The sequence below is a fragment of the Scylla paramamosain genome, chromosome 22, assembly GCF_035594125.1.
Source record: "Scylla paramamosain isolate STU-SP2022 chromosome 22, ASM3559412v1, whole genome shotgun sequence".
Classification (NCBI taxonomy): Eukaryota; Metazoa; Arthropoda; class Malacostraca; order Decapoda; family Portunidae; genus Scylla; species Scylla paramamosain.
In genome coordinates, this window is record NC_087172.1 from 9,074,058 (window position 1) to 9,088,436 (window position 14,379).

The 14,379-nt window shown below is 37.8% G+C and overlaps 1 protein-coding gene across 2 annotated transcripts in view; it reads right to left on the reverse strand.

Annotated features, from left to right (window-relative positions):
• The window catches only part of LOC135111515 (uncharacterized), a 716,663-nt gene that overhangs the window by 372,476 nt on the left and 329,808 nt on the right, over nucleotides 1-14,379 (reverse strand). For both annotated transcript variants that reach the window (XM_064024883.1, XM_064024882.1), the window contains exons 47-48: nucleotides 6,480-6,725; nucleotides 6,049-6,244 (exon numbers count right to left, since the gene is read on the reverse strand). In XM_064024883.1, coding sequence (XP_063880953.1) covers nucleotides 6,049-6,244; nucleotides 6,480-6,725 — 442 coding nt within the window. The remainder of the gene's footprint in view (nucleotides 1-6,048; nucleotides 6,245-6,479; nucleotides 6,726-14,379) is intronic.

Here is a 14,379-nt window from a genome sequence, read left to right on the forward strand (position 1 = left end):
GTGATGGGCAAGGATGGTGATGAAATAATTAGTCATAACTATTTAATTTTACTTCAGCAGATCACTACTCTGCTCAAGTCTACTTTCCCATATGCTGCTTTGTCCTTTAATGCCAGTTGCTACATGGACTTTGCACCAGTCAGTCACTCCAGTACTTGGCAAGGGCTCATAAGAAACTAAGTTTAAGCTGTGTTTCCTGATATGCAGGTAGCAAAAAGCCTTTTACTCATCATCCATTCTAGGAGTGATTAAAGTGCCCTAAGAAATTAATTTAGACCAAGTTACTTAGTGTTTATGACTCTCACTTTCTTTTGGCTGCTGCTGCCATGTCCACCAACAGGGATGGTTCCCATGGAAAGCAGCTATTAGGAAATAAGGGTAAATACTTTCACGGTGGAGATGTAAAACAGTTTCCATCATGAAGAGGACAGATCTAGGTTATGAAGCTCATTTTCCCACTGGAAAGCTCAAGATGAGAAGCAATGGCAGATGGGAGTGAGGCACATCTTGTTCTTCATTCACCATCTCCCTCACAGGTTAAGATTGAATTAAAAGGAAATATGAAGAAATCAAAGGAAGGGAGGTAGCAAGGTGCATTGGAGATGTCTAGCAAGGAATCAAGGAGCAATGCTGCTGCCACACCAAGGAATGATGCAACTGATTAGGTGGAAGGTCACCCTCTGATCAGAGGTATTAGAAATCAAGCATCTAGACTCCAATGTTTTCTTTTTTTTTCTGCTTTCATTTAAACAAGAATGACAACAGTACTGACAACAGAGAAATTCACGACGAAGATCCAACTGGTAGTGTCTTCATGCAGAACATCAAGACTTATGGTCCCAAAGATGTCTCAAGAGAAATTGTGAAACATCTCACTGATATGTCAAACATCTGTTTGACAATGGAATGAAGGCAGAAGACTACAGGTACATGATCGTTTATCCAGAACCCTTAGGACATGACACTTTCCAAATTCCAGAATTTTTCTAATTTTTGGAACAAATCTTCCTCTGTACATAGCATTTACAGCTCCCTTACTTACTTTCTCCTTAGCAATTTTCATAAGTATACATGGTTTTCATTATTTGTACTTGCCTCATCATTAGCTCTCTGTATTATTATTAAGCAGTTACCACAAATGTCATGCATAGTTTATTTCATAAGAAAAATTGTCCTGCACACAAAAATGTGCATTGCTATTCCCTAACACACATTAGTGAGGCACAGCCTTTTCAACAGCACCTATACCAACACTTATTCCTATGTACCACAAATAAAAGATCATTAAAAAACAGAATATAGCAACATTAACACACATTTACTAAATAACTTAAACAGGACAGTAAATAAGAACTGCTAGTGGATAAGCATGATGCATGTACACATAAGCAAAGCACCACCCTTCACATGTATATGCACACAGCCTAGCATGTGTGACCAGCCATGCACTTTCTTGCCAGCCTCATGATAGGCTTGCTACAGCCTAACATAGATCTCACACAGTTTTTTACTCATTTTAAACTTTATTACAGGTAATTTAGGGTAAGGACAAATATACCACACAAAGTGAACATAAGTGAAAGTGTCGAGTGAGAGTGAACGAGTGGCAGTAACTGCAGTACTCGCCACAACATGGTGCTAGAAGGCACCATGTTGTGGTGCCTTCTAGCACCATGGTAGTGTGGGTAGCACAGCACCACACAAGTAGCAAATGAATAAGAATAAAAAAAATAGGTGCAGTAGCAGTGGTAGCACAAGTGTTCAAAAACAAAGAGGAAAGAAAATATGAAGACCAACAAAGTTCATGGTATAAACAGACTTTCAGATTTCGGAGTATACTGATTTTTAGAATTCCGGATAAAAGATAATGAACTTGTATAAGTAGAATTTGGAAGGCAAAATTACCAACAGAACTAACCAAAATTACCAAGATAACTAGCAACTGTCATACATTAGACTTGTTCAAATGTAGTCAACAGAAAGTAGAACCACTGAAAATACAAATATGAAAATCTTATTTCCACATCAAAGCAGTTATTAAAAACATTATCAAAGTGGCTATGATTATCATAAAATCACTCACTGTGCTCAAAAGAAATCACACAAGATGACTGACATTAAGCAATGACGCATAGTGGACATGTTCAATGGTCCTCTGGCATTATTATGAAATACCAACTATCAGAACAATTTGACAAGATATTTTATTGCAAAGCAGAAAATTAATCATAAGTGTTCCTACTTATACTCAGGTAAGGTACCCATGACCAGATTTTTATTTGGAGATGACATCTCTAATTTCTAAAATTTCTGATTGGGGCAGAGCAAACTTGGTATTGTTCAATGCCTCAAAAACTCAATTCCTCCATCTATCATCTCGACACAACCTTCCAGACAACTATCCCCTCTTCTTCAATGACACTCAACTGTCCCCCTCTTCAACACTGAGCATACTTGGTCTGTCCTTTACTTATAATCTGAACTGGAAACTCCACATCTCATCTCTAGCTAAAACAGCTTCTATGAAGTTAGGTGTTCTGAGACATCTCCGCCAGTTTTTCTCACCCCCACCAGCTGCTAACTCTGTACAAGGGCCTTATCCATCCATGTATGGAGTATGCTTCACATGTCTGGTGGGTTCCTCTCATACTGCTCTTCTAGACAGGGTGGAATCAAAAGCTTTTCATCTCATCAACTCCTTTCCTCTAACTGACTGTCTTCAGCCTCTCTTTCACCGCCGCAATGTTGCATCTCTAGCTGTCTTCTACCGCTATTTTCATGCTAACTGCTCTTCTGATCTTGCTAACTGCATGCCTCCCCTCCTCCTGCGGCCTCGCTGCACAAGACTTTCTTCTTTCTCTCACCCCTATTCTGTCCACCTCTCTAATGCAAGAGTTAACCAGTATTCTCAATCATTCATCCCTTTCTCTGGTAAACTCTGGAACTCCCTGCCTGCTTCTGTATTTCCACCTTCCTATGACTTGAATTCCTTCAAGAGGGAGGTTTCAAGACACTTATTCATCAATTTTTGACCACTGCTTTGACCCTTTTATGGGACTGGCATTTCAGTGGGCATTTTTTTTTATTTGATTTTTGTTGCCTTTGGCCAGTGTCCTTCCTACATAAAAAAAAAAATCTCACAATATGCAAAAGAAACTGAAGAAAAGAGAAACTCAAAAACAAAATCACAACCAAGAAAACTCTAACCACATGAAAAACTGGCTTTGGTAAATTTGGCACATAAAACAAGATTTTTAAGGAAAAATCCTTTATAAAAGTTTTTTGTCCAGGTTTCATCATCGGGGACACCAGAAATATGGCTACAAGGTTGACTAATGACAATCCTACTAATGGCAGGACTATGAATAAAAAAAAACTCCTGAGTAATAACTCAGGCAAGTCACAAATGTGAACCAGATAGACTTCATAAATGTGTGCATGAATGGCATAAGGGATCCATATTTTCTGGATATTGTTAAACAGTAATATCTTAACATACAGGTAGATAATACCGAGCATTTATTTATTTTTTTTGTAGAAACAGAATATGCATTTAACATCGGAAAGCAAGAATTTTTCTGTCAGAAAATTGATACATTATAATTATTACATCCTTAAGTTATCAAAGAAATGCAAATATAGGATGATCATATTATTTTTTTATATTTTTGAAGAAAATGGTAATAATAGAATGATAACTACTTTTAAGTTAAACATACACATTGCTTGCAAACATTTCAAAATGGATAATTTTGAACAGGCAACCAGACTTATCAATAAAGCAGAGCAACAAAAATGTCTTTGTTTTACAAGGCATGGAAAAATCTATCAGTTTACTTGTCTGGCCAATGGAATTTCAGAATGCTCACAGCTATACACTAAACTAATAAAACCTATTTTTGCAACATCATGAAAGATGAGATAAACCATCACATATTCCCTGATGACACACTTATGTGCAATAAATCATTGGCAGGAAGCCATGATTGCATGCAAAACACTATTTTTTTTTCAAAACTGCAGTTCTGTATCAATGAAGAAAATTTATTTTGGAACTCACAAAACCCATAAAATAATTGGAAAATATCAGATTCAGAGAGCATGAATTATGTTGCCAAAACAGGAAGGTAAAACTTGTGCAAAGCTGCAAACAACTAAATAAAAATATGTTGCCAAAACAGGAAAGTAAAACTTGGGCAAAGCTGCAAACAAGTAAATGAAAATAGACAGAAAATCTGAGAAGTGGCTAGTTTATTTGGACTTCTAGTCCCTGCAATTTCAGCAATAAAAATTTGAAAGTCACATTATAAGATGTTGGAAACCACGAAAATTGCAGCGTCAAAAAAAGAAGGTAACTTTGGTGAACGGATGGCAATCACGGACAATATGAAAATTGATTTAGGTTTTCTGGATAAACCAGGTAACAGTTCAAGACAGAAAATGACTTAGGACAGATAATGAAATTAACCTGTATGCTGATGCATCAACCTTAGACTGGGATAGATTTCTAAAATGTCAAATAATAAATGGCAGATGGTCAATGGAAGAAAAAACAATTACACATGAATCCACAGACACTCAAAGCCATTATCTTTGCACTAAAATCATCTGAACATAGGATCAGAGGTAAGCATATTAAGGTATTTTGTGATAACACTACAGCTATAAATAATGTAAATGAAATGGACAACACAAAATCTATAGCTTGTAATGACATCTGCACTGAAACATGGGACTGGTGTGTAGAAAATGATGCTCAGATTGCATCCTCTCACATACCAGGCAGACTATCATGGCAGACATAGCAACTCAGAAATTTAATGACTTACATAACGGAAATTAAATTATAACAATTAAAGCAAAATAAGTAAGAACTTTCTGAGCTCCAAGTACTGATCTATTTGTCTCCCAATTAAAAAAACAAGTAAATCAGTTTTGCTAATGGAAACCTGACCCTGAAACTGAATATTTAGATGCATTTTCAACAAATAAATTGGGCAGAGCTTGAGCTGGTTTATATTTTTCCTCTTTCTCCCTGATTGACAGATGTAACCAGAGAAGGTGAGGGGGTGGACATCTCAACCATGGATGGGGGTGCTGCTCAGAATGCTTATCAAAAAACCATGCCTCATAATGAGGAAGAATGTACTGATGCAGCCATCATCAGTATAGGAGCACTCCATCATGAGGCTAATAGAAAAAAGCTACAAGAATGAGGCATTTTTGCAATGTGTATGGCCATTGTCATGACCTTCTGGAAACCACAGACTGAGAAGCAATATTGACCACATATTAAAAAGTGGACACAATTTTGTGATGGATTTAAGGTACAGCCAATGTGTCAAAACATTAAGGGGGCCTCTCTCTTCACTATGGATAGTTGTGTATGGCTGCAGAGCAGGAAACCACCCTCTCCTCAACAGGTTACTGAGAGGAATATTCAACTTGAGACCATCAAAATCCAGGTATAAAGAGACACAGGGTATCAAGCCAGAGTTGCAGAAACTGAGAACTATGGACTCTTTACACAACCTTTCCCTGAAAGAACTGATATTAAAATTAAACATTTCCAGGGAATCATTTCAACTACATATGTTTACTAAGTGCTACTATATTTCACTTCAGCTGTGACACTTATGAAAGCTACAGAAGCTTATGAAACTATTTGCTTGCACATTACAGGACAACAGGGCTGCAGGTACAATGAGGCACTTCTGAACTCAGGCAGCTCAGTTCAGAAAATATGCAATACACAATAAGCATTTCTTAGTAGTATTAATTTACCTATGACTACACTATTTAGATTATCTTACCAGATTAAAAAAAAAAAAAAAAATGAAAGGTGACAACTAGCAATTTTGGTAAATTCTAGAAATAATTACCATCAATTTTATGAACAATTTAGATTTTACAGCAACCCTGAGATGCCAGTGAACTGTAAAACTTATAGATGTGCTGTTTTTGTAGTAAAACATACATAGTTTTACAGATCCTCAAAAGTCATCCTTCAAAACTATCTTTAATGCTTAAAGACTTCTAGGTCCTCACCTCTCCATTGAAGCTATAATGAGCACTAGTAAGGTTCAAGGAGATGAGAGGTTTAATGATGAGAAGGTGGCCAGTGTTCTGATGTTCAGCACGAGCTATGAAAGTAATGGGATCCAGTCTTGGCCACATCAGGTATAGACTCAATTCTCCGGGATCATTTGTTATCTGTCGTACTTTTCCTCTCAACACAAGCTGACTGCAATAAAAGCAAAGAATAAAAGTTGAATCAATTGGTGTTAGGTATTTTAAGCTTTCACTTAAAAAAAAAAGAGGGCATATTTACAAAGATTCCCAAATTCCACTTGAAAACTAGCAATCAAAAGTTACACAAAATAAGAATGCATGTCTCATTATCTTTCCTATTCATGAATACATTCCCATTTTGTTATAATGGTTTATCATATCTGATATCAAAAGATGAGTCTACTTACTCCCAGTATTCATGATTGCTTTTGAATTCCACACTTCCCCCAACATCAATCAGATCTTGTGATGGACCACTGGAGAGATTAAGATCCACCATGTAGGAAGTATGTGAGCCTGGTTGCTTTCTTAGTACAAGAGAAGTTTTACCCTCTACCTTATCAAAAGATAATTCAGTGATGTCAATTTCGATGGTGCCAGCACCCACAGGGAAGTCCCAATCAACTGTCATACTGTATGGAACCTGTGATCGCCTGAAGGAGAAAATATTCCAGTGTAGTATAGTAAAACATTTGATGGTTTTCATTGATATTGCTGTGAAGTGAAAGCTGCAACCACACAGACAGACAGACAGACAGACACAAACACACACACACACACACACACACACACACACACACACACACACACACACACCCCATGATAATGAATACAATGAGACAGTGGGTGAATGAAGCTACAAGATGCAAAGAAGAACCATCACAGTTGGACTTAGTGTTTATGAAAACCCCAGAAAGTAGACCACAAGTACATTGTCTGAGTCCAGTGGGAGGAAGTGAACATGTGACAATACAAATAGGTACTACAGGAGGAAACAGTGTTGCACAGGAATGAAAAATTTAGAAATGAGTGACAACTATGCTAAGGCAAACTTTTCAGAGCTTAATAAATTTTATGAAAATATTAACTAGAAAGATATTTTTCAGCAAGTAAAGAGAGGGAGTGCAGCAGTTCGTGCCAAGTTATAAAGTGAAAATTGGGAAGCATGAATGGTATGATGCAAGGTGTGTAGAAACAAAAAAGAAAAAAGGACAGGGCATGGACAAAAATTATGAGAAAACTGAACACAAATACTAGGGAAGAATACAGAAATGTAAGGAATGAATATAAGAAGAGAAGAAGAAAGAAATTTTGAAAGTAACATAGTAAGAAAATGCATGGAAGAGCCCAAACATAATGCCAATATACAAGAGGGGAAGTAAAACGGAACTATTAAACTACAGACCAATGTCACTAACAAGTATTGTAACCAAGTTCTGTGAAATAGTAATTAAAGACAGATGGATCTAATATTTAGATGAAAAGATAATTACAGAAAAGCAATTTGGATTCAGGAAAGTGAGATCCTGTATCACAAATCTACTGAGCTTCTATACAAGAGTAACAGATGGACTGCAAGAAGTTACAAAACAATACTGACAAGATACACACATGGAACCAGAGATGGAAACCAGAATTCAGTGCCAGAAAATGCCATGTATTGAAAATAGGAAAAAGTAAAAAGAGACCTTTATGGAAATACAAAATGGGAGGAGGAATAGCAACAAAAAGTAATGAAGAAAAAGATTTGGGAATAATTTAGGACACACTATCACCTGAAAGACACACAAATAGGATATTTGGCTCTACATACACCTTGTTAACAAACATTAATTAAGGTGGCATTTATCTATTTAGATAAAGAAATGATGAAGAAAGTTATAACAAGTATGATATGTCCTAAACTAGAATACATAGCAGTAGTTTGGGCTCCACATAGAAAAAAAAAGATATCCGGAAACTAGAAAGAATACGGAGGATAGTGACAGAGATGGTACCATAATTGAAAGACTTAAACTATGAAGAAAATCTTGGAGAGATGGGATTACCAATACTACAAGAGAGAAGAAAAAGAGAAGACCTAATAACATTGTGCAAATTAATAAACAATATAGAAAGAACAGACAAAAATGACTTGGTAGAGATAGATGATGGAGAGAGATGGACATGGTGGGATGGGAAGAAAATAAAGAAGAGTGGATGTTCAAGTGACATCAAGAAGTGAAGCTTCCCATATCAAACTACTGAAATCTGGAATGACTCAAAAGAAGAGGTGGTTGCAGCAAACAATGTACACATCTTTAAAGAGAAACGAGATAAATATGATTATGGAGACAGGACTAAATGAGCTTTGGCTTGTGCCCTGTACAATACAACTAGGTACACACACACACACACACACACACACACACACACACACACACACACACACTGCGTAGCATAGTGGTTAGCATGCTCAGCTCAAAACCAAGAAGGCCTGGGTTCGAATCCTGGGCGCAGCGAGGCAAATGGGCAAGCCTCTTAATGTGTAGCCCCTGTTCACCTAACAGCAAGTAGGTACGGGACGTAACCCGAGGGGTTGTGACCTCACTGTCTCGGTATGTGGTGTGTCATTGGTCTCAGTCCTACCCGAAGATCGGTCAATATGAGCTCAGAGCTCTTTCTGTAGGGGAACAGCTAGTTGGGTGACCAGCAGATGACCATAGGCAGGTGAATCACACACACAAATCAAGAGGAAGTGGATTTGGGAGTAACAGTTACTGAAAATTTGACTCCAGACAGACACACTGATAAAATTACTGGAGAGATGATGAATTTGTTAAAAAGAATAAGAATGGCATTCTCATATTTAGATGAAGGAATGATAAAACATTGTTGATTTCCATGATAAGACCAAGACTGGAATATGCAGCAGTGGTTTGGTCTCCTCATATAAAGAGGAATATTATAAAAGTAGAAAGAGTACAAAGAGCAGTCACTAAGATGGTTCTGGAGTTTTGAGTAAGTCAAGCTATGAAGAGAGATTAAGAATGTTGGAAATTCCTATCCTTGAAAATTGGAGAAAGAGAGGGGATTTAATAAACATCTATAGAATGATAAATGCTAAGGCAAATGTGGACAAAGAATGTTTTATAAATTCAGACACACAGAGTACAAGGGGACACAGTAAGAAGTTGAAGAAAGTTAACTATAGAGGAGGAATTAAAAAGTAGTTTTCCTCACAGAAGTGTGAGCAAATGGAATGAACTCAGTGAAGACACTGTCAATGCTGTAACTATCCATGCTTTTAAGACCAAACTGGATATAGAGACTATGAGATTACTCCCCTCCTGTGAACCACAACTAGGTAAATACAACTAGGTAAATAAACACACACTTCCATTCTCCATCTTCCATCTATTCCAGCAGTCTTTCATTTACACCACCTATCTTCTCCAGTTGCCACATAAAAGATTCTTATGGAAACTGGATAAGATAGGTGGTGTAAATGAAAGACTGCTGGAATGGATGGAGAATAAAAAATTTTTTTTTTAAATGCAAATGGTAATAAGGGACCAGACATCAGACCAGACATCAGTGTGCAGCCTGCTATCAAGTGGGATGAGAAAACAAATGTGTTGTTTATGGGTGACTTCAATTGCAAGAATGTAAACTGGGAGGAGTTGGAGCTAGGGGAGGGTGAAGATTTGAAGATTTTTGGAGTGAAGAGATACAGCAATTAGCAATGGTGAGTACTTTAGAGCAGTGGTTAGATGAAGCTACAAGATAGAGGAGAAGAGCAACCTTTAATGCTTGAGCTAGTTTTCACCAGGAAGCCAGAATCCAGGCCAAATATTAAGTATTTGTTCCCGTTAGGAAAAAGTTATCATGTTATAATAGAGGTTAAATTAGAAGGGATACAAAGATTGGAAAGAATATAGAAATGGTAGACTAAATTATGCAATGGTAAATTTTGAAGAACTTTAAAAATTTTATGGAAGCATAAAGTGGGATAACTTGTTGAAAGACAAGCATGTACAAACAACATAAGAAGCACTATTAGATAAGTACAATGAGGGAGTGTTTAAATTTGTACCAATGTACAAAGTAAAAAAGGGCAGGCATAGTTGGTATAATGTCAGATGTGGAAAGGACAAAAAGGACAAGGACAAACCCTGGAAGGTGAAGAAGCAGTGGAATGAAGGAAACAGAGAAGAATATAAACAAGCAAGATGAATATCTAATGACAAGAAAAGAAGAAAGGAACTTTGAAAACAATATAGTGGACAAATGTAAGGAGGAACCAAAGTTTTTCTATAGATACATAAATAGTAAAATGAAACATAGATACAGTATTGTTAAGTTAAAAAGAAGCGGAAGGGCATATGAAGATAATGAGGAGATGAGCGAAATTATGAGTTTTAAATCTGTATTCAAAAAGGAAGAAGATTTCGTAGTGCCCAAAGGTAAAGTGTCAAATGAAGGGTGACACAAAATTAAGGTGGAAAAGTATGAAATCTACAAGCTGTTGCTTTTCTAACTTGGATGTTAGAAAAGCAAGGGGGACCAGATGGTGTGTCAGGATGGGTATTGAAAGAATGTAGAGACCAATTCGTGAAGCCAATCTGGAATGTGGTAAAAAGTTCAGTGAAAGAAGGAAAAGTGCCTAAAGAATGGAAAAGAGCATATATAATGCCTATCTATAAAGGAAGTGATAAAATGGAGCCACTAAACTACAGACCAGGGCCTGTATTTATAAAACTTACTCCTAATCACTTAATCTCGCCATTATTATGGTGAAACATAAGTGGTAAAGATACACCTCAGCTACCCCTTGTCACTAGCTCAACTTAGTGCAGTGCTGCCAACTGCAACATAGGGCTGAAATTTATGTATATTTTAGGGTTAAAATTATTCCAGCTACTGTGAAATGAACAAGTAAAAATATTTTATGCATTTCTACAATAATAAGACTAACATTATATTCAATTTAGGCATATTTGAAGACGAACATAAATAAGAGTAACCTCAACCTCAATCAACCTGATGTAAACAAACATGCACTACGCTCACGCAGTGAGCAGCTCAAGAATCAAGTATATTCTTAGTTTGTTGCTGTTCTAAGAATGAAATGGAGCTAAAACAGACTCCACCACAAACAAGGAGAAGGAATAATTGGAGTATTAGTAAAAGTCTGTCTTGTAGAGCTCTATCAGGAGAAGGCACCCATCATCAGGGGAAAATTCTCTGATATTGGGTGTTCTGCCGTGTCTAAAGCCAAGACATGGGAGGAAATTACAAGCCTCTTCGCTGAGCACCACAATGGTCATGAAGTCAAGGAATGCCGGAAAAGGTGGCATTCAGTTCAGTCTGCTGTCAAGGCCAACAGGGTTGAATCTTATGATGCTCAACACAAAACAAGTAAGATTATTTGTAACATTCAGTTCCTTCATATTTAACTGTAGGCAACTCTTAGCTATGTTTTAAAATATCCATTAGTATTCTATGACCTTGGTTGTTCCAAGTAGCTTTTCAGTAATATTTAACAAGGGCACAAGGGCATCTTTTCAGGTGAAACCAAGGCATTTCATACAGTTTGATATTTTCAACAATTCTACCATTTCTGCTGCAAATCAATAAACTTAACCTTGCTACCTTATGTAACCTAACATAAATTAAATTAACTGAGCAGAACTTAAGATACATAACTTAACCTAATCAAACTAATATAACTTAACCTAATTAAACTAATGGGTCTCATTGATTTTAAAAATATTTCCAATGTTGATATTCATTTATAGATGGTGTGTTTAGGGTTAAGAATATTCAAACAAATGAGGTGTAACAATCTGTAACGGCAAAATAGAGATGGTTTACCCATGCACTTGTGAAATAAAACTGGCTTTTCTTGCACTATTGAACCCTATTGGAGATACTCAAATAAAAAGAAAGATTAAAGCAAGCACAACAAGGCAGTGATGTAAACCTGGCTTTCCTCTCCCTTCACTGACAATCCTGGTAAACTCACCTTCAACTTTGCTATCCTCCACGACCTAGAGCAATTGGTGCAACATCCTACTCATATTCCTGACTGTCTAGAGATACGCCCAACATTCTTGACCTTTTCCTAACCTCTAATCCTTCTGCTTATGCTGTCACCCTTTCTTCTCCATTGGGCTCCTCCAATCACAATCTCATGTCTGTATCTTGTCCTATTGCTCCAATCCCTCATCAGGAACCCCCTAAGTGAAGGTGCCTCTGGCGTTTTGCCTCTGTTAGTTGGGGGGACCTGAGGAGGTATTTTGCTGATTTTCCTTGGAATGGCTACTGCTTCCGTGTCAGAGACCCATCTTTGTGTGCTGAGCACATAACAGAGGTGATAGTGTCTGGTATGGAGGTGTACATTCTTTTTTACTCTTTTTCCCAACCTAAACCTTCCAAACCTTGGTTTAACACAGCTTGTTCTATACATGATAGAGATGGCCCACAAAAGATACTTAAGTCTTCCATCACCAGAATCTCATGCACTTTATATTTCTGCCCAGAACCATGCCAAGTCTGTTCTTCAATTAGCCAAAAACTCCTTCATTAACAGAAAATGTCAAAACCTTTCAAGATCTAACTCCCCTCGTGACTTCTGGCATCTAGCCTAAAATATCTCCAATAACTTTGCTTCCTCTTCTTTCCCTCCTTTATTTCAACCAGATGGCACCACTGCTATCACATCTATTTCTAAAGCTGAACTCTTCACTCAAATCTCTGCTAAAAACTCTACCTTGGACAATTCTGGGCTTGTTCCTCCCTCTCCTCCACCCTCTGACTAGTTCATGCTACCTATTAAAATTCATTGCAATGATGTTTTCCATGCCCTTGCTGGCCTAAATCCTCAGAAGGCTCATTGTTCTCCAAAACTGTGCCTCCGTGCTTGCACCTTGCCTAGTCAAACTCTTTCAGCTCTGTCAGTCAACATCTACCTTCCCTTCTTGCTGGAAGTTTGCCTACATTCAACCTGTTCCTAAAAAGGGTGACCATTCTAATCCCTCAAACTACAGTCCTATTGCTTTAATTTCCTGCCTATCTAAAGTTTTTTAATCTATCCTCAACAGGAAGATTCTTAAACATCTATCACTTCACAACCTTCTATCTGATCGCCAGTATGGGTTCCATCAAGGCTGCTCTACTGGTGATCTGGCTTTCCTTACTGAGTCTTGGTCATCCTCTTTTAGAGATTTTAGTGAAACTTCTGCTGTTGCCTTGGACATATCAAAAGCTTTTGATAGAGTCTGGCACAAAGCTTTGATTTCCAAACTACCCTCCTACGGCTTCTATCCTTCTCTTTGTAACTTCATCTCAAGTTTCCTTTCTGACCGTTCCACTGCTGCTGTGGTAGATGGTCACTGTTCTTCTCCTAAATCTATTAACAATGGTGTTCCTCAGGGTTCTGTCCTGCCACCCACTCTCTTCTTATTATTTATTAATGATCTTCTAAACCAAACTTGTCCTATCCACTCCTACGCTGATGATACCACCCTGCACTTTTCCACGTCTTTTCATAGACGTCCAACCCTTCAGGAAGTAAACACTTCACGCAGGAAAGCCACAGAACACTTGACTCCTGATCTTTCTAAAATTTCTGATTGGGGCAGAGCAAACTTGGTATTGTTCAATGCCTCAAAAACTTAATTCCTCCATCTATCAACTTGACACAACTTTCCTGACAACAATCCCTTCTTCTTCAATGACACTCAACTGTCCCCCTCTTCTACACTGAACATCCTCGGTCTGTCCTTTACTTATAATCTGAACTGGAAGCTTCACATCTCATCTCTAGCTAAAACCGCTTCTATGAAGTTAGGCTTCCTGAGACATTTCTGCCAGTTTTTCTCACCCTCCCAAGCTGCTAACTCTGTACAAGGGCCTTATCCGTCCATGTATGGAGTATGCTTCACATGTCTAGGGGGGGTTCCACTCATACTGCTCTTCTAGACAGGGTGGAATCAAAAGCTTTTCAACTCATCAACTCCTCTCCTCTAATTGACTGTCTTCAGCCTCTCTCTCATTGCCACAATGTTGCATCTCTAGCTATCTTCTACCGCTCTTTTCATGCTAACTGCTCTTCTGATCTTGCTAACTGCATGCCTCCCTTCCTCCCGCGGACTCGCTGCACAAGACTTTCTTCTTTCTCTCACCCCTATTCTGTCCACCTCTCTAACACAAGAGTTAACCAGTATTCTCAATCATTCATCCTTTTCTCTGGTAAACTCTGGAACTCCCTGCCTACTTCTGTATTTCCATCTTCCTATGACTTGAATTCCTTCAAGAGGGAGG